Below are 23,033 nucleotides of genomic sequence, written 5' to 3'. Positions count from 1 at the left end.
TGAGGCAGTAACTGGATTAATAGTTACCTAGGGGCATGGCACCGGAGATTGGGGGAAATGGGGAGCTAACGCCAATGAGAATGAGAAGGAAGAAAATGTTCTGACATTGATTCTGGTGATGAATGTACAACTCTTTTTTCCCCTGGTAAATCATTTTATTTGGGGCCCTTACAGCTCTTGAAACAATCTATACATCAATTGAATCAAACACATTTGTACATGTTGCCATCATCCTTTTAAAAAACTTTTATTTTCTTGAACCCTTGGTATCAGCTCCTCTTTGTTCCCTCCTTCCTCCACTCTCCTTCCCTCATGAACCCTTGACAATTATAAATTACTATTATTTTAATATCTTACACTATTTGCTGTCTCTCTTCCCCCACGTTTCTGTTGTTCATCCCCCAGGGCAGGGGTCAGGGGTGTTATACATTGATTATAGTGATTAGCACAACTCTTAATGATTGACCTACTAAATTGTATGAAATCAAATTAAATGCCAATAAAACAATTAAAATATAAAAGTCACCTGAGCAACCACCCACATTGCTTTTGCTTTTCTTCTGTGGAACAACTAAAACACTGGCTTTTGGATCACTGCATTCTTGTGGACACTGTGTGTGGAAGAGAAGAATTGTGTTCCAGAGCGTTTGCAATATCTGGTTTTACAGTATTAAATCACCAGGCTTTTCTTCCGTGGCATCACCAAGTTTACTATTGGCACCATCCAGAATCTCCACCAGAAAAATAACCTTGCCTGAAACGATTTTGTCCAAACTGCTTCAAATTGCAGAAACAAGCTCTATCACATGGGAAAGGAGAACACCTTTTATCACGATTGCAATTACCACAGAAGCTTATAGTAAACTGAGTATGACAGCTCCAGTGGACAGCGACATTCATCTGAAGGAGGCCAGCAGACTAGGAGAGGAAGATTGTGCCGTCAGTCGTCAGTCTTGAGTGACATCAAGGACAGAGGGCAGGGTGGAACTTTTGGGAAGTGAGTGTAACTTATCGGAACGACTGGAATCACTGACATTCAGTCATGTGGCAGTAGCGTTCACCTGGGAGGATGGCAGCTCCTGTACCCTGCTCAGAAGACTATCAGGAGGTGATGCTGGAGAATGAGAGCAACCTGGTTTCCACTGAGACCCAGAAAGCTGACGATCCTTTGCTCGAGCACTTGCAACATGAAAGATGCGTGGAGAGAACTGAACAATGCTATACATTTAATACACTGGAAAATTTTCTTCATCAGAACAAAAATAATTTTCCTTTAAAGTAAATGTATGAGATGTTTGGCTTACATGAAACAATTGTAAAATCAGGTTCATTCATTCTGGCATTAAATCAGAACAGTAGCAGCAAAATAAAGAAGTCAACTGTGCTCATTGGAGACGAGAAAACATGTTTCCATGTTGAACAAGAGCAATTTTGTACTGAAGAGAAATTCCCTGAGTGTGAAAAATCCAGTAGCATGAAGTCACATGAATTCAGCATCAGGAATCTGATATAATGGAGAAACCACACCTGGCTGATAAATGTGGGAAAAACCTTCACCAAGGAGTCTTGGCTGTGAACATCAGATCATTCACATTCTAGATAAGACCTATGAATGCAGTCAGCATGGGCAAGAATTAGACAAAGTATTCAAACTCACTGCACATTATGGAACAGCTGATAAAAGACAAAATCCATATACATGCGTGGAATATGGCAAAGCTTATCACAGCACATCATACCTCAAGGAACACGAGGGAACTCATATTGGAGCGAAACCCCATGTATGTGATGAATGTGATAAAGGAAAAGCCTTTATCAGGAAGAAGGACCATACTGTTCATAAGCGAACTCAAACTGGGGAGAAACGGCATGTGCATGGCGAATGTGGCAAAGGCTTAACTCAGACAGCAGATCTCAAAACTTATCTACGAACTCATCACAGAGAGAAACCTTATGTATGCGGTGAATGTGGTGCTACTTTCAGCCAGAAGCGATGCCTTACAGCATATCAGACATTTCACACAGGAATGAAGCCCTTTGCTTGAAGTAACTGTGGAGAATCTTATATGTGGAAGGCAAGTATCATTCAACATGAGAGATCTGTTAATGAGAAAACCTTTCATTGGGGGGGTGAATGTAAAAAAGCTTTGAATAACAAAGGAAGCGGCATTAGGGTTTGATCGGGACCGAATGCGGAACCAGAGGATTGTAACTTACCATGTGGCTACCCATGCTCTGAATTGCTGTCCCTTGACTGAGATGGCCCGTCGGTGTGGGCAGAGGGGGGTCCAGAGTCCTGGGGCCATGCATGGGCCTGGGCACCCCCTTGTTCTTCCAGCTTCCAGTGCCCAAAAGAGAACTGAGGGCTGGGGTTCCTGAATCACAGCTATGCCAAGCAGGCGAGTGCCCACATAGATGCCAGTGGTGCCCGCCCCACCTGCATGTTCTTTGCTATACCCACCCCCACCGGACACAGCACAAAATTACCATAAAATAAGAGTGAAGGAAATAGAAAGAGTGTGCGAACAATTAGTCCAGAGGATGAATGGACCTTAGTGAACCCCACTGCTAATAGCTTGAAAAGGATCACAAAAGAGGGTCCTGAGCAGAGTGCCAGAACAAAGCGGAACAAGAAATCCTAAAATTGACTAGGCTTCCTGGTCTGATGGAGACGTGGACTTCCAAGACTATGGCCCTCAGCAACTCTTCAATCCTGGAACTATACTCTCTCCTCTGGTTTTTTAATTCCCACTATTATCTGTCACTGGGGAGAGGCAAGTGCGACCTAAAGAGATGTTAACAGCACCGTCCAGGTACAATATATTGGATAAGGGTCATTAAGTTATTTAATAAAGAGGATGAGAAATATTACACATGCTGCATCATACTTCTAGAGGTCTGGGGTGAATGTTAAATATTGAAATCCCTGTTCTCCACAAAGGTTTTAATCTTTTTTTAAAATTTAGATGTGTATGTGCCCACGTAAACATGATTCATCTGAAATGCTGTGGCCCCCTCACTTAAAGTACAAACGGTCATCAGCTAAATCAAATTGCAAAAGGCCTGGATGCAAAAATGATGAGACAGAATTGAATTTGAATGGGAACAGAATGGCAATAAAACCCCAGTCAGCTCCCGAGGTCTAAGAAAAATGAACAACAAATTGAGCTTAAATACCCAGAGCTCAGGTCTTCGTTGGGAGCTGATGCCTCTTCTCATAGCGCCTCTCAGTGAAATTACATATAAATGAAGTAGGATTTTGAATTCCCAAACTGAATGATTTTCACACAATTCAATTTTTCTTCTCATCTTGGGCCACCTTTCAGCCGAACGCCTGAGTGACCACTTAATTCACTGGGGTCCAGCACCATCACGTAATGGAGAACATGCCACCGTTTGCGATCTTTAACTCAAGATACGTGCACTCGTTTTCCTCCCATCGATCCCATTTCTTTCCGCTCAGTCTGCATCGGCGAAGCTAAGAGCTCATTTTCTCACGGTTTTGTTCTCCAGCAATATGTAAAGGCCAAGTTGGAGATTCTGATCAGCATGAAATGCAAAGCAGCTCACTGAGCAGATATAATTCCAATATGAAAGAACATGAGGTTTCTAAGTGCATTTATGCAAACATGGGGTTCTTGTTGGGACATTTTGATATACTGAAAATAACTCTGATCCCATGTTTAATTTCTACATTTTATAGTTGTCCAGAATTCCCAAGTTGGAAGCCATTAGTTAAGAGTCTCATCTTTTATGCATTATTTTTACTCCATGTACTCCATCCACCCAGCTGGGATACGTTTTTGCAGCTGAGTTCTTTCAACCAGAGTAGGGATCTAGTAGGAAAGTTAACTCAGATTACTCAACTAGCCTATTAGCTGCTCTCTTTACCTCCAGCCTGGCCCCTCCAATTAATTCTCTAGTTCACAGCCAGAGCCAGTTTTGTAAAACACAGATCTGATCTTTCCTCCGGCCTACTTAAAATTGACAGTGGCTCTACAGTTCCCTCTGGCTAAATTCCATCTCTTTAACCTGGCTTACAAAGCATCCTCCTCAGCCTTATTCACCTGTAAAGAGAAACCATGTTCAGTCCCCACTGCTCCCTATCCTTTACTCCTGTCCCATGACTGGTGACCCCTCGGGCACTGGATGAAGCCTGATGCTCAGCACTGTGGCTGTTAATAGTGGCTCCACCTTCCAGTTCTGGGAAGCACCACAGCTTACATTCGAATAAGATTTTTCAGAAGTAGGATCCCCCTTGATCCCAACACTCGATCTGACCCCTTTTTCCCGTGTCATGCCCCAGTCTAAACATACTAAACATTTAAAGAACACAAAGTTTGTTGCTTCAAGTCAGTGCAACACCATTGGACAAAGCACAATGGTCCCTTTGGGTTTTTGAGGCTATCAATCTTTACAGGTATACAGTCTTCTCCTTCTCCCTAAAGCCTTCTTTAAATTGCCCCAGGGTATTAGACAGACTTCTTATGTGTTCACAGAGTACCTTCCATATTTTATTGTAACTACCACTATACTTCTGAGCCATGCATTAGATCAATCATTCTCAAAACGAGGGTGCATCAGAATTTTTTCGTGAAAACACAGATTGCTAGGCTCTGCCCTCATAAGTTCCGATTCAGTAACTTCTGGGTGGGGCTTGGGATTATATCTTTTTAACAAGATGCCAGGTGATGCAGACGTGATGTGAACATGACTGTAGAAGATGTTCAGAGGGAGGATGTGGGTTTCATCCTGCTATGCCTAGCTACACCATGCCTTCTATGAGGAGGCTTCAAGACATGTGTGGAACAATGAGAATAAAACATAATGGGATTTCCCAGACATGTTTGAAGTCCCCTTGCATTTAATAGGAAACACAGTAGGTGCTATGTTATGAAATGCCACAGTTGGGAGGGGGGTTGTGTGTTAAAATTACTCTGGAGGCAGAGTTGAAGTGGGAAAAAGTCAATCTTTAGAGCTTCTCGGGCCAGATATTAACCACCCTTCCTAGGATTTCAGCAACCACCACGATGACAGGCATGCCTAAATTGATTAAAGACAACTTGGGGAAACACTATAATTAGCACAGTTAATCCTCTGACAAAAGTTGAGGAAAGACCAATGTTAGAAAAAAGAAAACCCTCACCAATTTTTGTTTGGTAAGAAAATGCTCTGCCAAGAACAATGAGAATTCTGAAGGGGTAACCCCTGCCAAAAAAAGCTTGTCCTCCAAAAATATGTATAATTATTATTTTTTTTATAAAACAACCTTATCACCTTCAAAATACTCTGTGTTGCACTTAATACATTTGTCAAATCTGGAATTCCATTCCTGGAAACATTTTTCAAACTCATCTGTTTGGGTGGCTGACAGCACCTCCCTTGGCTTTTCTTCACCTCTTTCATGTCATCAAATTGCTATCCTTTCATGTCCCTCTTCATTCATGGAAACAAAAAGTCGCATGGAGCAGGTCAGGTGAGCAATTTTAATGAGTTAAGAGAGGCATGCTGTTTCTTGCCAAAGACAGGCACACTGAGATGGCTGCATGAGCAGGTGCATTGTCATGGTGGCAAAACCATTCTCCCATCTGCCACAAATCAGGTCTTTTTTGTCACAAAACTGTTATGCTATTTTTTTCAGAACCTCTAAATATAAAGCTTGATTAAAAGTCTGACCTGGTGTAATGAACGCCCAATGCACTACAAGTTGATATTTTTATCCATTTGGGAAGCTGATGGATATCCAGAATGAGGTTTCGTCATCAATTGACATTTCACTTTCTTTGAAATGAGAAAACACTCACACACTTGAGTTTTTCTTGTAGCGCTATCCTTGCAAGCTGTGTTCAGCATCACAACGGTTTCTGCAGCATTTTTCTCAAGCAGGAAACAAAATTTCATAGCTGTGCTGTTCTCTTAATTGGACATCACAAAAAAACAAGTTTTTTGCTTCTACAAAACTGCTTCTACAAAAAAATTCACTGTGACCGGAGAGAACCTTCCCAGGTGGCACCACTGGGTGCATTAGATCAATTATTCCCAGAGTGGGTCTCTCCAATTGCTTGATACTTGCCTCGTGGGATAAATTCATATTATAAAATCCCACTCCACCCAGCACAATTCCTATTTTCTAAAGAGTACTCCCTCATATGTGAAAACGACAGAATAACTCACTGACAAAATGAAAGAATTTGCCTGCATTTCCCCTTCATTGTCTTTCTCTGTAAAGTGGTCTAAGCATTGGGCCACTAATCATAACATTAATGATTCAAACCTACCGGCTGCACCCAGGAAAAAGATTAGGCTTTCTCATCTCATAAGATCCAGAACCATGGAAATCTAAAGAGCAATTCTACTCTGCTCTACAGTAAACCATGAGTCAGAGTGTACTCAATGACAGTACTTTTGGTTTTGTTATTTTTAATGATAACTTTGGACGCTTGAAAATTTTTTTATATGTTTGTTGTTAAAAGTGTGAGCTTCCCATGCCCTCTTAATTTCTGTAGTATCTTTTTGGTATCCTTGTAAAACTATATATAGAAATATAAAGTCTGACAAAATTGTGTGTGTGTGTTAATCTTGGGTAGTAAGGTGGAATAAAAAAATAAAAAATAACCTGAAGTTGTGATTTTTTTATTACATTGAATGAAAATTTCAAAAACACAATTTACTGAAAGAATTGTATTCCTAAAAAGACTAACACAGATTAGTAAGTGCAGATTATTAAGTGTCTTTTTTATAGTGTTTTAGAATGTATTACGGGTTAGAATGGAAAGCAAAGAAAAATTGTTATTCTGATTTTACACTATCACTCACGTTGTCGTCAGCATTGGTGCCAACACATAGTGCCCCAACGTGGCACCAGAAGAAGCCCTGCCTGGCCCTGTATCATTCATTGTTGCGGGTTTTGAGAGCTCATTGTTGTAAGACTTGTGAGACTGGGGCTATTTTTCCTTTTTGGTGATTCTATCAAAAGTACCATGTATACTAGGGACTCGAGCTTCCCGAAAATGACGTTTCGCCATCCTCACTTCTAAGGAATATTCTACTACATTGCTTTCAAGACAGAAGACAACTGGTAAACATGGGTGTCAGACATTTAGAAAATAGAGTGTTTCAAGACGGTTAACAAATACAAAAAGTTGAGTAAAATAAGGCTATCAAATTGACCATTGGTTTAGGAAAGGTTTAGATAACTGGTGACATAGGTGTATAACCCTCTACATATCTAGTTGAAGGCAGTGACCGAAACTCAATGAGAGTTGGTCTACTTTCGTTGGCTAAGTTGAAAACTAGAACTGCTGTTAGTATCCTAGGTACTATTAAACACGATGATTTCAATCGAGGTAGCAAACTTCCCCACATTTCCCTGGTCTTTTGGGAAATATCTACAGACTCCACACCGACAGCAAAGATCATAACTTTCCAACACAAACCACACCGGTTTTATTTTCCCCACATCCTCGACTAGGGTGGCTTTTTTCCTTACACACTCTAGTAGCATATTGCACTTTCCTCTCCCGGCACATAGCACTGTTTTAGTAACTGGTCTAATTACTCCTATTTGTCCCTCTCTATGGCTAGACTAAATTCCATGAGGATAGGCACAATGCTTATCTTTTACACTATTGTTTCCCTAATTCTTACTCTATCTGGTAGATAGAAGTATTCAATAAGTGTTAATCATTAAAATGACTTCTGATTTTATTTTCTCTGAAATGAGACAGATTTGAAATGCTAGAGCATTGCTCTCCTCCCCCCACAGAGCAAGCAACGCAAATGTAGAATTTGCACTCTACATTCTAAACTCTCTGAGGCAAGTTATAGAAACTATATCTTTAATAAGATATTCTAAAGAATGTTAACAAAACTCTCTGAGGCAAGTTATAGAAACATTCTAAACTCTCTGAGGCAAGTTATAGAAACTATATCTTTAATAAGATATTCTAAAGAATGTTAACAAAATGGACCACCTCTATTTATAAAGCACATTTGAAGTAAACAAAATGAAGCAAAGACATGGAAAAAGGGACCAATTCATTTTTTTGTGAGATTCTCTTACCATTTACATTGATTTGGAGATAAAAAGCAAAATTTGTTTACTATATGACTACAGTCTATTCTTTGATAACCTTGGATAACTATCTATTACAGGATGTATACAGACATCATATATGGATAATGGTTAAATTACACATGTATTCTAGAGATCAGCACAATTGATTTATATAAGACTCTAAATCAGCAGTTTTCAACCTGTGGGTTGCGACCTCTTTTGGAGTCAAATGACCCTTTCACAGGGGTTACCTAAGACCATTGGAAAACACATATTTCCAATTGTTGGGGTCACCACAGCATGAGGAACTGTATCAAAGGGTCTCAGCATTAGGAAGGTTGAGAACTACTGCTCTAAATGAAAGATTTTTAATCAAGTTAAATTTCATTTATTAATGTGATACCATTTCATTCACATAATTGTGTTCAACTAATAAAATAATTATGACATAGAATTACCTTGGGAAAATATATGCTCATCTGACTTATATATATGAGGGGATACCCACCCCCCAAAATATACCAGATTTTTAAAAACTATATATTTAGTTTTTTTTTTAACAAAATAACCTCACCACCTTCAAAGTACTCTCCATTAAACTTACTACATTTGTCAAATCTGAGATGCCATTCTTGGAAACATTTCTCAAGTTCATCTTGTTTGGATGGCTGATAGCATCTCCCTTGCTTTTTCTCCTCACCTCCTCTAAAACATCAAATCGTTGTTCTTTTGTGTTCCTCTTCATTTTCAAAAACAAAAAGAAGTTGCATGGAGTGAGGTCAGGTGAGTTAGGTGTGTTGGGCAAGAGAGGCATGATTTTTTTGTTTGTTTGTTTTTTTGCCAAAACTGGTACACTGAAATGACTGTGTGAGCAACTGCATTGTCATGGTGGCAAGACCAGTTCCTTGTCTGCTACAAATTAGGCCTTTTTTTGTTGCACAGTTATACTATCTTTTCAGAACCTCTAAATCAGCGGTTTTCAACCTGTGGGTTATGACTTTTCACAGGGTCACCTGATTCATAACAGTAGCAAAATTACAGTTATGAAGTAGCAATGAAAATAATTTTATGTTTGTGGGGTCACTACAACAGGAGGAACTCTATTAAAGGGTCACGGCATTTGGAAGGTTGAGAATCACTGCTCTAAATAGAAAGCTTGATGAATAGTCTGACTTGTGGCATGAACTCCAAATGCATTATTTCCCTCACTTAAAAAATTCATACGAGCATCATTTTGATCTTTGAATCCACAATGAGCTTTTGTGGGGGGCAAGGAGACGATGGCATCTTCCACTGGCTTGATGTTTGCTTTTGAGGTCATAAAAATAGCATCGTGTCTCGTCACCAGTAATGACCTCAGAGTGACCTGCATCACTTGGAGCTGTTCTTTCAAAGCATGGCATGATTCCACTCAACACTTTTTTTACTGCTCAGTCAGAACCAGAGCACATTTCACAGCGACCCTTCTCATTCCCAAAACTTCTTTTAAAATTTGCTGAACGGAGCTCCACGATAATCTAGATGACTTCCCCATCTCTTCTATGGTCCATGGTCCACAAGTGCCCGGATTTTGTCAACATTTTCTTCTGTTTGGGAAGTTGATGGATGTCCAGAATGAGGTTAGCCATTTGATATTTCACCTTTTTGAAATTAAAAAAACACTTGTATACTTGAGTTATTCCCATCGGGCTCTCCTTGTAAGCTGTGTTCAACATCACAACATCAGTTTCTGTGGCATTTTTCCTGAGCAGGAAACAAAGTTTTACAGCTACATGCTGGTCTCTTAAATCAGTCATCACAAAATAAGGTTTGAGCCAAACTGCTTTTATGAAAAAATTCACTGTGACCACAGAGAACCTTCCCAGGCAATGCCACTGGGTGCACTAACTCAGAGTGAGTTGCTTAATCCTCACCTAGTGGGAAAAACGCATACTCTGCTGTGTGGAGTTTTCTTGGGGGGAAGTGGTACCCCTGAGTAGGTGTACACAAAGTCAAAACAATGATGAAAATATCAGTGTTTTCTGTAAAGCTATGAATGGTTTTTAAAATTCATCAAGCATTACTGAAGGGCATCCTATAAGATGATACAGGATCTTCAACCTCTTTTAGCATTTTACATTTGCTTTTCGATGCAAAGTCTGCCCTTCAGTGAAACCACAGAACGCTTTTTAAATCTGAATTCAATAATCAGCATATTTTTATCTTGTAAGTATGCTTCTGTACTGCCTTCTACTTCATTTGGCTTTTCAAACTTATATTTTTTTCTGATTTTAGGCCCTAATAACCTTATGTAGTAGTTAGACTGCTAATTTGAAGGACAGTGGTTCAAATCCACCACCCACTGTGCAATCCTTTATCATAAATATTTTTAGCCACACATACCCATAGCGGCAGGCCTACTCTGTGTTATAGGGTTGTCATGAGCCAGAATTGACATGATGGTAGCAGATTTGGTTTGGTTTAAATCTACAGTACAAAAAGAAGATACCATAGAGCATATTTTGTAATGAGAAAACTGTGGCTACACATTGGCTTATTTCTCAGTCTTTTGATGTATAGTAGAGCCACAAATTGAAATAAAAGTCTCAAGGTTTTCATTTGCATGTATTATGAATAAGAATCCTAACTATAATATTCTGCCCAACTACAATGCCTTTATGTTTGAGGTGTTTGCTACATATTAATAATTGATGGATGAATAAGAGAAACAAAATTCCAACTCATGTAACAATCTATTTTACCCTATGATTTCCCCCACTGACTGCTAACCTCAGGTCAGTGGTTCAAAGCTGACAATCCCTTCTTGAGAGAAACAGGAAGCCGTCTTGTTCCATAAAAAGGAACCCCAACTAGGTGGAGAATTATGTGTTTTTGTTTTAAAGCAATTTATTCATATTTATCTCATTATACATTGATTCTCAATATTATCAAAGTAGTCAACTTTTCTATTTAAAATATGTATGCTTTAGATTTTAAGAAATGTTTCCCTATCTGGTACGACAAATTTATTTTCCTATATTATTATTGTTATTATTATTATTATTGCAGGAGAAAGATGAGGTTACTTTCCCCATAAAGACTGGTAGTACTTGTGTCCCTTCATACACTAGCTACGAGTCAAAGTTGATTGGTGTAAGTGGGTTTTGTTGTGATTTTTAATCGTTACCACTTTTGGCTCCTTAATCATCCTGAGTTCTCATTGTGTGTAGTGTCAGGTAAGTGCAGTTTCTGTCCTCTTTCCCCTATATTCAATGGGTTAATTTTCCTAATACTAATAAAAATAGTCTATTCCTTTCCCTACTCATGTGCGGTGCCACAATTTTGTGAATAGAGAAATGTTATAATTCTTGTATTTATTGAACATGATTCTTGTGTAAATCAATAGCTTGTCTATAGATTTTGTTAGTTTCTATATACATGATAGTTTTATTTGCAAGTTATGTTTTTCCATCTAACCTATATTTTTTATTTAAAATAGTATGTTACAACAAATGAGAATTATAAAATTCAGCAAACATCTAAAGTTCAATAGGTATCAGCACTTTAGACAAAAGTCTTTTTTTATTGTTTTTCGATGCCATTTTGTAGACTCTACATTAACAAGTCTCTGATCTAGTGCATTGAAGAGGGGACAGAAATTGATTGATAATATTTTTATTGATCTCCAGAACAAATCTTCACTGACTGGTTTCCCTGGATTGAATTAGGACATCCCAAAATATTTTAAAAGACTTATTTATCCTCCTCCCTATATCTCAGATAGAGAGGATCTTTGTGTAAATTTTAGAAAACAATGGAAGTAACCCAATTTAGTGATAGTTACTATTTCCCCTTGCTGTTTTTCCAAGTTAGCAACCAGTCTTCAGAAGCCTAATTTTCTTTTATAAAAAGGTCTTCCAAAACAAAAAGTAGAGACATTAAGTCTCTTTGAGATGTTTATTTTTAAAAAATTGTTCTTAAATGCACCCTCACCTATACCAGTTCCTGACATCCAGAAATACTTTAAATATATGTATATATATTTCCCTGGCTGAGCACCTATTCTATTTACATTGGTCTCTGCTGTGTTTCCATACAAGAAGACCAGTGACTTCTGTTTGCACTACTAAACTGAAGTGCAAGCACAAAGCCTGCTGATTCTGCCAAGATAACTGTGCTCCATGGCTGTGCGTGACTGCCTCCTGCAGATCACGGCTGGACATGATATCAGCTATCATATTCTTTTAGCTGAAACAATGTTGACTTATTTCAAACTCTTTGCTTTTTCATTTTAAGAATTTATGTGTGTCCAGAAAATTGCCATGGGAGGGAGAAGATAGACTTCCACATTTAAATAATCACCCTGTACTATGTTTAACAATCCTTGAATTATTCATTTTTCACTTCAAGAATAACCTCCTATATGGAGAACTCAGTGAAAATTCATAAAGAGTATGAGCATTAAACATATGCCCTGGTTAAAACAAAAACCGAGGCAGGAGGATGTCAAGCAACCCATCACAGGTCTATAACTCATATTCAGGTGGAAGAGGATCTGACCCATTGATTCTAACACCAGAGAGCATGCCCTTGACCACAGATTCTGAAATGAAAATAGCAGAAGAAATTCATCAATTAGGATAGCCATTTAAAGAAAAAAACAGCTGAAAAGAGAGGATATATTTGTTTTCATTAATTTACCAACTGTGTTCTGTGCCAGGCACACCTTTGGGCATTGACCAAATAGTTCTTATTTAATACACTTATTCAAATTAGCATCAGCAGTTAATTAGTGGTCATGTCAACACATTTGGGGGGCAGAAATGGAAACAAGGAATCTAGAAAGATCAGGAAACTTTCTAGACACAAAATCAGCTTGACTAGAGTTCACCATGATCAGGAATGTTGGGAGCTGGAAACACATGAAGTACACAGAGATAGTGTAGGCATCGTAATATTTAGTGTACAGAATCCAAGTGCAACCAGGTCCAGTCGGACTAGAGATGAGGTGGCAATAAAGGCAGATCCTCAGGACTCTGACCTTGGATGGCCTTCTCAGAGTGGCAAAAGGCTTCGACATCAGTTCATGGATGAAAAGGGAACCACTGAGAATCATATTTATGAAAGTTACATGAACATGGGCACCTTTTAAACAGATAGTTAACTGGAAGGTTGGCAAATGGATGCAAAGATCTGTAAGTTGAAGCATGGCAGCTTTTTTGGGTGGTAACAAATCACCAATTCACAATGAGTGACATTTCTTAAACCAGCAACTAGGTAATTTGGAATATGTGTCCTCAAATTTACCATAGCAGAGGAAGACAGAGCTGGGGGATTTCGGAGAAGCGTATCGGATGAGAACTTTTAGGATAAAATATTTCCATATCCCCTTGGGCATAATCTAGCCATATGGCCAATGGAAAATACAACAGACATTACATGAGTATTGGCAGTCTTCTGAAGAGGGGGTCATTTCTTCTACCCTTGTGTAAAAGTGGCCAAATGTACATTTGGATTTTTATCGTCTTATGTAAAGAAAGTAATACTGGATCCAGTTACTCAATCTATTCAATAAGAGAGAGTGTGAGTGTGTGTGTGTGTGTGTGTGTGTGTGTGTGTGTGTGCGCGCGCGCGCACGTCGGCCTTGGGAAACTGATGGGAGCAGTTCTACTCTGTTCTAGAGGGTTGCTATGAGAAGGGCAAAGGGGTCTTAATGTGTTCCAGGTGCTGTTGTAGTAAGTGCTTGGGATACTGCATTATGTATGTCCCTCTCTCTGAGTAATAGTCTGCCCACGGGTGTAGGATGGCCTATAGTAGGGGATGAAAGGGAGAGCCTATGAGATCTCGCAGGGCATTGTAAAGACTTTCAAGTGTTCTGACTAAAATTAAGACCCTCCAGAAATTACCCCATGCAAAGGAGTGACTTGCAGGAACTTTTATATAAAAGACCATCGGGCTGCTCAGTGGAGGCCGGCCCAAGTGGGGTGGGGGTTGGGGGAGCAGTGAGCTCTAGTATAAGGTTGTATAGTGATTCATGCTAAGAATAGTGGCCTGGAACAAGGTGAAAACATGATGATGATGAAAAGTATGATGGACTTATTTTGAAGAAAACATATTCCATTTTGAAGGTGAAATTATGAAGATTTGATGAAACATCATTTATGGTCTAAACAAAAAAACCCTTGATTTCCCAGCAGAATGGAACTGTAGTAAACTGACATATGAACTGGAGTCTATTACCACACGGCTCCAGAAGAGATCTAGAGAGTACTGGAATTGCCTAAGTTACTCATGTCCAATGGATGCCCCTTTAGAAGACTGAATGATAACAAAGCTCATGATTTTTTTCTTAGATTTTATAGTCTAGCACCAGATTTCCCTCACAGTGGCAGGGTTTTTATATAGAACCCAGAGGTATCTACTCAAAAATAAAAATCGTTTAGCAATTGAGGAAAGTACCCTTTTCCTTTGATCATTGTTTCTCACTAGGGACATGTGTGCTTCTTGGAAACTTCCCATCACATCGATGGAAGTTATAGCAATATGGAGCTCCTGAGAAGGGACCAGTTGAAGGTAGGGTCTATGTGGAGTAGAACTTTGAGATGGTTAAGTTTGGGTTAGATTGATTGTGTTATTTTATAAAAGGGTAATTTATAGAGAAAAATGAAGAGTTTTGATTTTATCTCCTAGATAAATACTACAATATTGAAAATATAAGAGAAAATGTAGGAGGGGAAAAGAGAAGTAAAGGGAAGATATTAAGAAGAGACACAAGTAAATGGACTGATATCATCTATAGACATGTCAGATGACCACATTTCTAAATTGGAGCATACCTAACAGGGTTGATAATAAAAGTATTTGATGATATATTGCTCTGTGTTTACAATGGAAAACTCCAAAATTGGTATCTTTCCTCCTATTAAAATTAATTAACTCGATATAAAACCTTGTTTCACAGAGTCCAACACCCTATGCTCCTTCTACCAAGGTCTGTCTCCTTATTTTTAAACTTTGTATTTCTTTAAATCATTTTACTGGGGGCTCATACACTCTTATCAAAGGTTTGTCTTCTATAATGTGTTCTGCCCATATAGCCAAGAAGTTCAACAGCTGGTGGAGCAGCTGAATTCTTTAAGGAAGAGTCTCTCAAATGTATACATTATAAAAACCTAGTGGAAAATATTCCATCTTATAAAACAAAACTAAATTTCATACCATTGAGTAGATGCTCATTAATGGAGACCCTATATTTTCTTTCTGATACTGTAAATATTTATGGGAGTAGACAGCTGGCTGATAGGTGTGAACATCTAACCTTTTGTGAGGGACCCAAATCCTAATCCATAGCAATATGCAAATCACAATGTGTCCTAGAAAGCTTCAACCAAAAGACACATCACTAGAAGTAGGGAAACAATAACTGAAATCCACACTGCCATAGAAGTGTTAGTGTCCATAGAATACATTTTAGGATTTGGTACATGTTACAATGATAAGCAAGTCAACAGAAAAATTAGCAAAGAGTTAAAGGTAATTCATAGAAGACAAATCTGAAGTCTCAATTGAACATGTAAACCGATTTTCAAACTATCCAATATCAGAATACACCTCATCTCAGGCAGGATGGGAGGGGAATGGACCCTGGGAGAAGTACAAGGGAAAATGCTAGTTCCTGTGTAACATCCAATGTCGTACAAACAGTAAAGCACAGCTGTAAATAGAGCTGACTTAGCATTGGCTTATCTTGTGACTATATGGAGGTTTTGCTAACTTTCTGTACTTATGTATTTCTGAACTATTGCATAGTAATAAAATCACATAGTCCAAATTTCCCTGCTCTGTACAATTTCCCTATGATTTTTACAAAATAGAGAAAGCAATGGAAACAGCATGAATTGTGGAAGAACATATGCTCAGGAGTTGGAATTCTAGATTCTCTTCCTAAGTGTAATATTTCCCATTGTGTGATGTTGAGTAAACCTCTTCATTCTTCGAAAACACATTTTGAGAAAAACATCTGAAAAACTTGAACCCTAATGCCGACCACTATTTCATAAAGTTATTGCAAGGAATGAATTCATGTGCATGTAAGCAAGATGCAAATGCAAAAAAGAAGCGAGAGAAATTCTAAAGCAGTGGCTAATATACATTCAATAAGCATGGCTTCCCTTTCACCGCCACTCTATGCTCATGGAAACAGGCATTAGAAATAGAAAAGTGTACAGAAATGTATCTGTTCTTACCGGATCTATCAGCTGGGAGTACAGTTCATCACAACTGTCAAAGATGTACTTGTATGTACAGTCCAGGCAAGCCCTGACACAGTCCTTCACCACCATGCTGGCCTTCGGGGGGCTTTGAAGCTCCAGAACCTAGGGAACCAATTTTTTTCTTAAACTCAAAAACAGAACATTTTCATCCAGTCTAAATAAGTGAAATATTTTTAAAGCCCTTTTAGCTCATTTAGGTTTGTGTTCAGGAAGTGTTTTAAATGTGGAAGCATCCATTATAGTTTTCTTAGTTGACAACTTTTAGAAAATAGTCATAGTTGTAAGTATTCAAATTAGAACACTTCAAGCGATCACTTATAGATTAATTAACTCATTAGTCCCGTTCAATGCTTCACCAAATATTTATCATCCATTCTGTATCAGGTGATAGTGATACGGTAATAAGCAAAACAAACAAAAACAGTTTCCTATGTAAAACTCAAGTTCTAGTGGATAATACCAGAAAGAAACAAAAAGAAGTGAAATGCTTTATGGAGGATTTACTTAGAATTGTTAGAGAATACATGAAGTCAGAGAAGTGACAGGTGGGAAAAGGGACATAAAAGTGTAGATACAAGCGTAGACATTTGGATAAATGAGTCTGGGGTTCAGTAGACATGTCGTGACTTTAGGGGAAATATTTGGAAATGATTGGTTTATAAGAATTTAAAGAAAAAAGATGAGTGGGTATGGATAGAGAACAGTTCAGGATAGCTCTGGGCAACTTTAATCCTAGGACATCAAGCAGACAGGAAAGACCAAAGCGATAGGACTGACAATAGGTAGGAGCGAAAAGCAGCAGGGTATTTTAGAAACCTAGATACAGTCCCTGGGTGAAAGGAGTGATTCAATTTGAAAATACTACTGAATGTTAAATGCGTAAGACCAGGACTGACAACCACTAAATTTAGTCTTCTCCCCGCCCCACCCCCACCAAAAAAAAGCTATGAGTAATTTTGGCGAAGTGGTAGGGTAAATGTTTGAATTGGCCTCAAGAAGATAAAATCAGATGATTTAATATTAGTAAAATATTGATTCTGCCCAGGTTGACCTATCGGTTTAATCAAAATCCCAAGCAAAACATTATTTAAATTCCTTGCATCATTTTTTTGAAGGAAACAAATGCAGTATCAATAAAATCTGGTTTTAAGAATTACAATAGAGCTAAAGTAACTGAGACAGGAGGGTAATGGTTAGAGAGTATTGTGGTGAATTCAGAAATTGAATCACACAAATACAAGAGGACTTTAAAAAATCATGAAAAATTGGAATAGAAAGATAATGAAATTTTCCAAGAAAATTTTGAAATCCCCTCATGATATGGTCAATTGATTTTTATTTTAAAATGATGCTATGGCCATTGAAAAATAACATTTTCAATGAACAATGTTAAAGCAATATTCATAGACAACTCATAAAATATTTTAAAATGTAATTTAGATAACAATGTAAAGATCAAAGTGAAACTTTCAGAAGAAACCATAAGAAATACTCTTTCTGATTTTAGTTTAGGGCCTGATATACAACAATAAAAAGCACTATCCATAAATACAAAAATAAATTAGCCTTCATAAAAATTTTAAAAGTACTGGTTGAAAAGACAAGTCACACACATAAATAGATTAGCCAGCCACAATGAACTCTCCAAACTCAATAGAAAAGCAACCCCCCCCCACCCAGTAAAAGCCTTGTCAAAGGATTTTAAATTAATTTTCCACAAATGATATTATTCAGGTCACAAATCAGTAAAGAAAAGATGTGGAGTGTCATTAGTTTCAGGAAAATAAAATTGACACCACAATAAAATACAACTTTGCTCCTATTCAAAATATTCCTAATTAATTCTGATTGATAGCAATACTATAGGACAGAGGTGAACTGTCTTTGGGTTTGTAAGGTTCTAATATTTCTGGAAGCAGTTCATATCTTTCCCTTGCAGAGTTGCTGGTGGGTCCAAACTGCTTTTTAGTCAGTAGCCAAATACTTTAATCCCTGCCTACTACCAGGGTTCCTTTGTTCTCGTCGGAAACAGAAAAAAGTGAAGAAAATTATTAAACACAAAACAAAATCATGGAAAATACTAAAGAACTACAGAAGGATCAGAACTGGAACTTCCGTACATTGTTGTGTGCAAACACTGCAGAAGCCAATCTGTTGGTTTCTCATAAAGTTATCACATATTGTTTCTGTTGGGGACCATCGAGCAGATTGACTCACAGTGTCCCCAGACCCGCAATGATTCTCCGAAGGGATTCCTACTTCGGAGAGCAGATTGTTGGGTCTTTGCTCCTGGAGAGTGGTCGGTAGTTTAAACACTCCACGTTCATAGCAGGCACGCCCTAACCATTTTGCCATGAGAGTTCCTTAGCAATCTCATGCCAAATATTTACCCAAAGTCAGTGAAAACAACGGATGCATGGGTGAGCGATCAGTGATGCATCTCTAACAAAGAAATACTACTCAGAAATAAAATGGAGCATCGGTACACACAACAGGATGATTGTATCTCCGACACATTAGGCTTCCGGGGTAGAAATCTAAGAAAAACACAACCATGCATTGTGGCAGTCATTGACTCTCCATAGGCAGTACAAGCCCATTGCCTGCTTGGCATCTTCATTGTTTTGAAGTTGACATGTGCACATACTTATTAAAACTAATTATGAACTCTGCAAGTGTACAGCCAGGTGTGTTTTACGATGTGCAATCATACAAAAGGCAACCGAAGTAGGAAATTACTCAAAAGAGCATGGTAGCGAAGAAATAAGGAAACAACAAACATTTCGGCAACTATTTAGAGGAGCTGTGCTATGAGAGGAAACAGGAACTTGATTACTAACTGGTGGAGAAAGGGGAGTCGGGAAGGGTTTGTTAAAGGGGAAAAATAAAAGTTTGGAGGTGGGAGAGACAGGAAAACTGATGGCTAGTGAAGGGTGTCTGGGCTGATGCTTTGGAAGCTAAGCAGGGATGGAGTCAATGACAAATGTAGAAGAGATGGCCCTTTCTACGAAAGTAGTTCTTCAATAGAAACACAAAAGAAGCAGATGGGGGCAAGTAGCTCCAAGAGCCTATCGTGTACATTTGAGGATACTCTTCCCTGTTCAATGAAACAGAAGATTTTAGCTCAGAATGAGGATGGGGAAGAATGGAATTGAAAGTTTTAGGAAAGTGGTTTTCTAAACACTGCCAAACTTGCTATTGGAGAATGGCAAATGTTTACCATATTTCTTGGAATTCCCACCCTTCCCTGTGGATTCCCCAGAATCCCACAGAGCTGCTGGTGGTTTCAAACTGCTGACTTTGCAGTTAGCAGGTCAATGCTTAACCATGATACTACTGCGAATCCCTATGATATTAAGTAGAGGATATATATATAAATGTATATATATATATATATATATATATATATATATATAGAGAGAGAGAGAGAGAGAGAGAGACAGAGACAGAGAGAGAGAGAGAGAGAGAGAGAGAGAGAGAGAGAGAGAGAGAGACAGAGAGAGAGAGAGAGAGAGAGAGAGAGAGAAAGAGAGAACACGAATAGATATTTCTAGGTAGACATTACCAGGCTTACATGGAAGCAGCAACAAGCAGAAAGGTTATACCTCAGAAAGAATACCAGAGTTATAATTATTTAGTAAATAACTTTTAAAAGGCCAGATACCCTCATAAGAGAGTCAGCAATTTTACCTTTCAATTAAGTTAAAATAAGTAGACGTGAACTCCATTTCCATTTTAACATTTTTCAGGGTTTATTTATTCTTTTGACAAAAAAAACATGTCCACTTAGATTAACTAGGGAGATTTGATTTGTAACTAAACCGAGTTAAACGTATCAGCATATGCTAGGTGGTTAGGACAATCTCTTTTTCAAGCCGCTCTATACCGGAAGATACACTGAGCTCACACAGACAAAGGCTGCACAACTTAAATGCAGGAGGTGGCCCAGGCGGTGAGATCAAGGAAGCATAAAGCTGGGATTTACCAGGGCATAGCTCATCAAGGCAGTAACAGAGATAAAAGGAGATACCTTCATCCTAAAAAAGGTGATGCTTGTTAACAGGTCAACAGTTGACTTCAGGTCTTGCAATCTTTCAGCATTACTGGCAGGAAAATTCTCCTGGAGAAACAGAAACCGCACAGGTAAATTAGCATCAGACACCTAACGACAAGGTGGCCTCACATCCCTGCTTGCTCCCAAACATCGCTTTCAATGGCCATTCTCATCTCGCAATATTAACTCCAGTTCCAACATTGAGCTTTTATTTAACAGAATTTGTTTGGAGTTCAGAAGGCCTCTAAATCTGAAATTAAAGCTATCTGCTTATTTTTCCCCCATAAGTTGCTTTCAAAGTCAATTCCAACTCACGGCAACTCTATGTATATTAGAGCGGCATTAACTCCATAGGCTTTTCAGTAGCTGGTTTTTCAGAAGTAGATTGCCAGGTCTTTGGGCCTAGGCACCCTGGGGTGAATTTCTAATCTCCAACCTTTGAGCTGGCAGTTGAGTATGTTACCTATTTGGAAAGCCTTGTAACTCCCAATAAGAACATTCAATAAGCTCACTAAAATAAATGTAGATATGTAAAGATGTTTGGGAGACACTGCTGAAAAATTAAAGATGGAGAAGAGACCAGGATTTTTGGTAACTAAACGTCTTGGTGTATAAGCTATTTGGTAACTAAAATGATATGCATGTGTGTGTGTGTGTGTGTGTGTGTGTGTGTGTGTGACAATAAGGAACACTGGTGGTACAGCAGTTAAATGGTAACTAAAGGTTGGTGGTTTGAAGCCACTATAGCCCCCTCTGTGGAAGGAAAGACACAGCAGACTGCTTCCACGGACACGATAACCTTGGCATCCTTATGGGGCGATTGTACCTTTCCTTCTTGGATTCACTACGAAAAGCCAGGTTCTACTTAACAGCAGTGGTTTTTATATACAGAGAAAATGCGAAAAGTATACCCAAGACTGGTTATTTAGGGTGGAAAAAATAGAGGGATTTCATATGTATAATCTTCCATATTGTTTATTTTTGTCAAGAAATGCTTTCATTACATTTTGTAATGCATTTACAGTATAGGATGGGGAGATGCTGAGGCTCACTATTCTCCAGCAGTTCAAGGTAGTTGGAAAACAGTCCTAGTCTTAGAAGATGAATTACACTTAAATCCTGGCTTGATCACTTTCTTGGTTTAGTAAGAATGACGCTTCCTTGAAATTCACTATAATTTTCTAGAAAGTGAACCTAATTTAGTAGTGTGCTAGCAAACATTTAACACCAGCGCTTCAAAACAAAAGATGTACCTGTAGTTCACTCTATATCCCAGTGATATAAGCTGGTCAAAAAATGACAACTTCTATAATATAGAAAATGTCATATTGCAGTCTGGTTGTCAGAATGCTCTTATTTTAATTGTTTTACAAATTCTCCTGAACCATAGTTTAATAAATGGGGTTGTCAACTCTTCTACCAATATGTTTGCTGTCCTTAAAATTTCAAGCGGTCTCCTGTTGAACTATTTATCTTCACACATCTAAGACTTCTGGCATCAGCACTAAACCAAGCGTCTTTGGTTGCAGTTGCTCATGTTCCGCGGTGGATAACTTGAAGTTCAGATAAGTAGGAAAGATGCCAGCAGTTCTCTATTATGCATCATTTCCACTGGGCAGAAAGGTAGCCTCAAGAATAAAAAGAATGCTAAGATGAAGTAAAATAATTAGGAAGCAATGCATTTCAAACGTGTATTATTTTTTTTGTTTTGTGAGTTTAAATTTATATAATTTAAATTTTAGTTATAATTGTGTTTTCCAACTAGATTGCAAAATTCCTGAAAATTTAACTACTAGTTTTTGAGATTGTGCCTCCAGCATACTAGTTTTTCCTATCTTTTCTCTCCAGTCTAACAATGTTACAAGGCTAGAAGAACAATGAGAACAGTTTTTAAACTAAAAATTCTACCCTGAAACTATTCTTCTCCTATTATCAGTGCTTACTGAATCAGATTAGGTGGACCACTTCAAAATGCACACTGCATCCAGGTGCACATGAGGAATGGATTAAGTAGCAAGTCCCACTAAGAATCCCACACACTGGGGAAAGAGCTAACTTTAGTCATCGAGGTAGCTTTTCAATATAAAAACTGGGACCAAGTCTAGATCACGTGTCTACATCATAAATTGGCTGATACCAAGACTGACGGCTCGTGTTAAAACACTTTACAGTTACAGCTACACATACACATACTCACACAATGTTGCTGCAGGGTTACGTGGGCAATGTGTTTGACAACAGTGGACATTGGGTGGCTAGTTTACTTAGGATACTTTCCTTGTACGACAGGAACCTAAATCAGCATTGTACTTTTCTGTTGTTTGTTACTGTATGCCATGGACTCAGTGCAGACTCATTTAATATCCCTGTGGTTCAGTAGAAGGAAACATCGTCTAGTCCTACAATGACCCTGTGGTTCAGTAGAATGGGACATCATCTAGTCCTATGCCATGCCCCATTCTTATTTGAGTCCATTGTGGTAGTCACTGTGTCGATCCACCTGGTTGTAGGCCTTTCTCCTTTTTCCTAAGCAGGAACAGGTGTCTCCTGATGACATGTCCAAATAAGGGAGAAGATGTCTCACCACCCTTTCCTCTAAGGAATACACAGGCTCTACTTCTTCCGAGATGGATGTGTTTGTTTGGCCGTGAATGCTACTTGCAATATGCTT

The 23,033-nt window shown here is 38.5% G+C and overlaps 1 protein-coding gene across 2 annotated transcripts in view; it reads right to left on the bottom strand.

Annotated features, from left to right (window-relative positions):
* UNC13C (unc-13 homolog C) overlaps positions 1-23,033 on the bottom strand; it is a 550,871-nt gene that overhangs the window by 237,866 nt on the left and 289,972 nt on the right. For both annotated transcript variants that reach the window (XM_075530957.1, XM_075530958.1), the window contains 2 exons: positions 20,339-20,428; positions 16,282-16,410 (listed from right to left, as the gene is read on the bottom strand). In XM_075530957.1, coding sequence (XP_075387072.1) covers positions 16,282-16,410; positions 20,339-20,428 — 219 coding nt within the window. The remainder of the gene's footprint in view (positions 1-16,281; positions 16,411-20,338; positions 20,429-23,033) is intronic.

This window comes from Tenrec ecaudatus, chromosome 14, assembly GCF_050624435.1.
Source record: "Tenrec ecaudatus isolate mTenEca1 chromosome 14, mTenEca1.hap1, whole genome shotgun sequence".
Lineage (NCBI taxonomy): Eukaryota > Metazoa > Chordata > Mammalia > Afrosoricida > Tenrecidae > Tenrec > Tenrec ecaudatus.
This window is presented reverse-complemented; position numbering and strand designations above follow the sequence as displayed.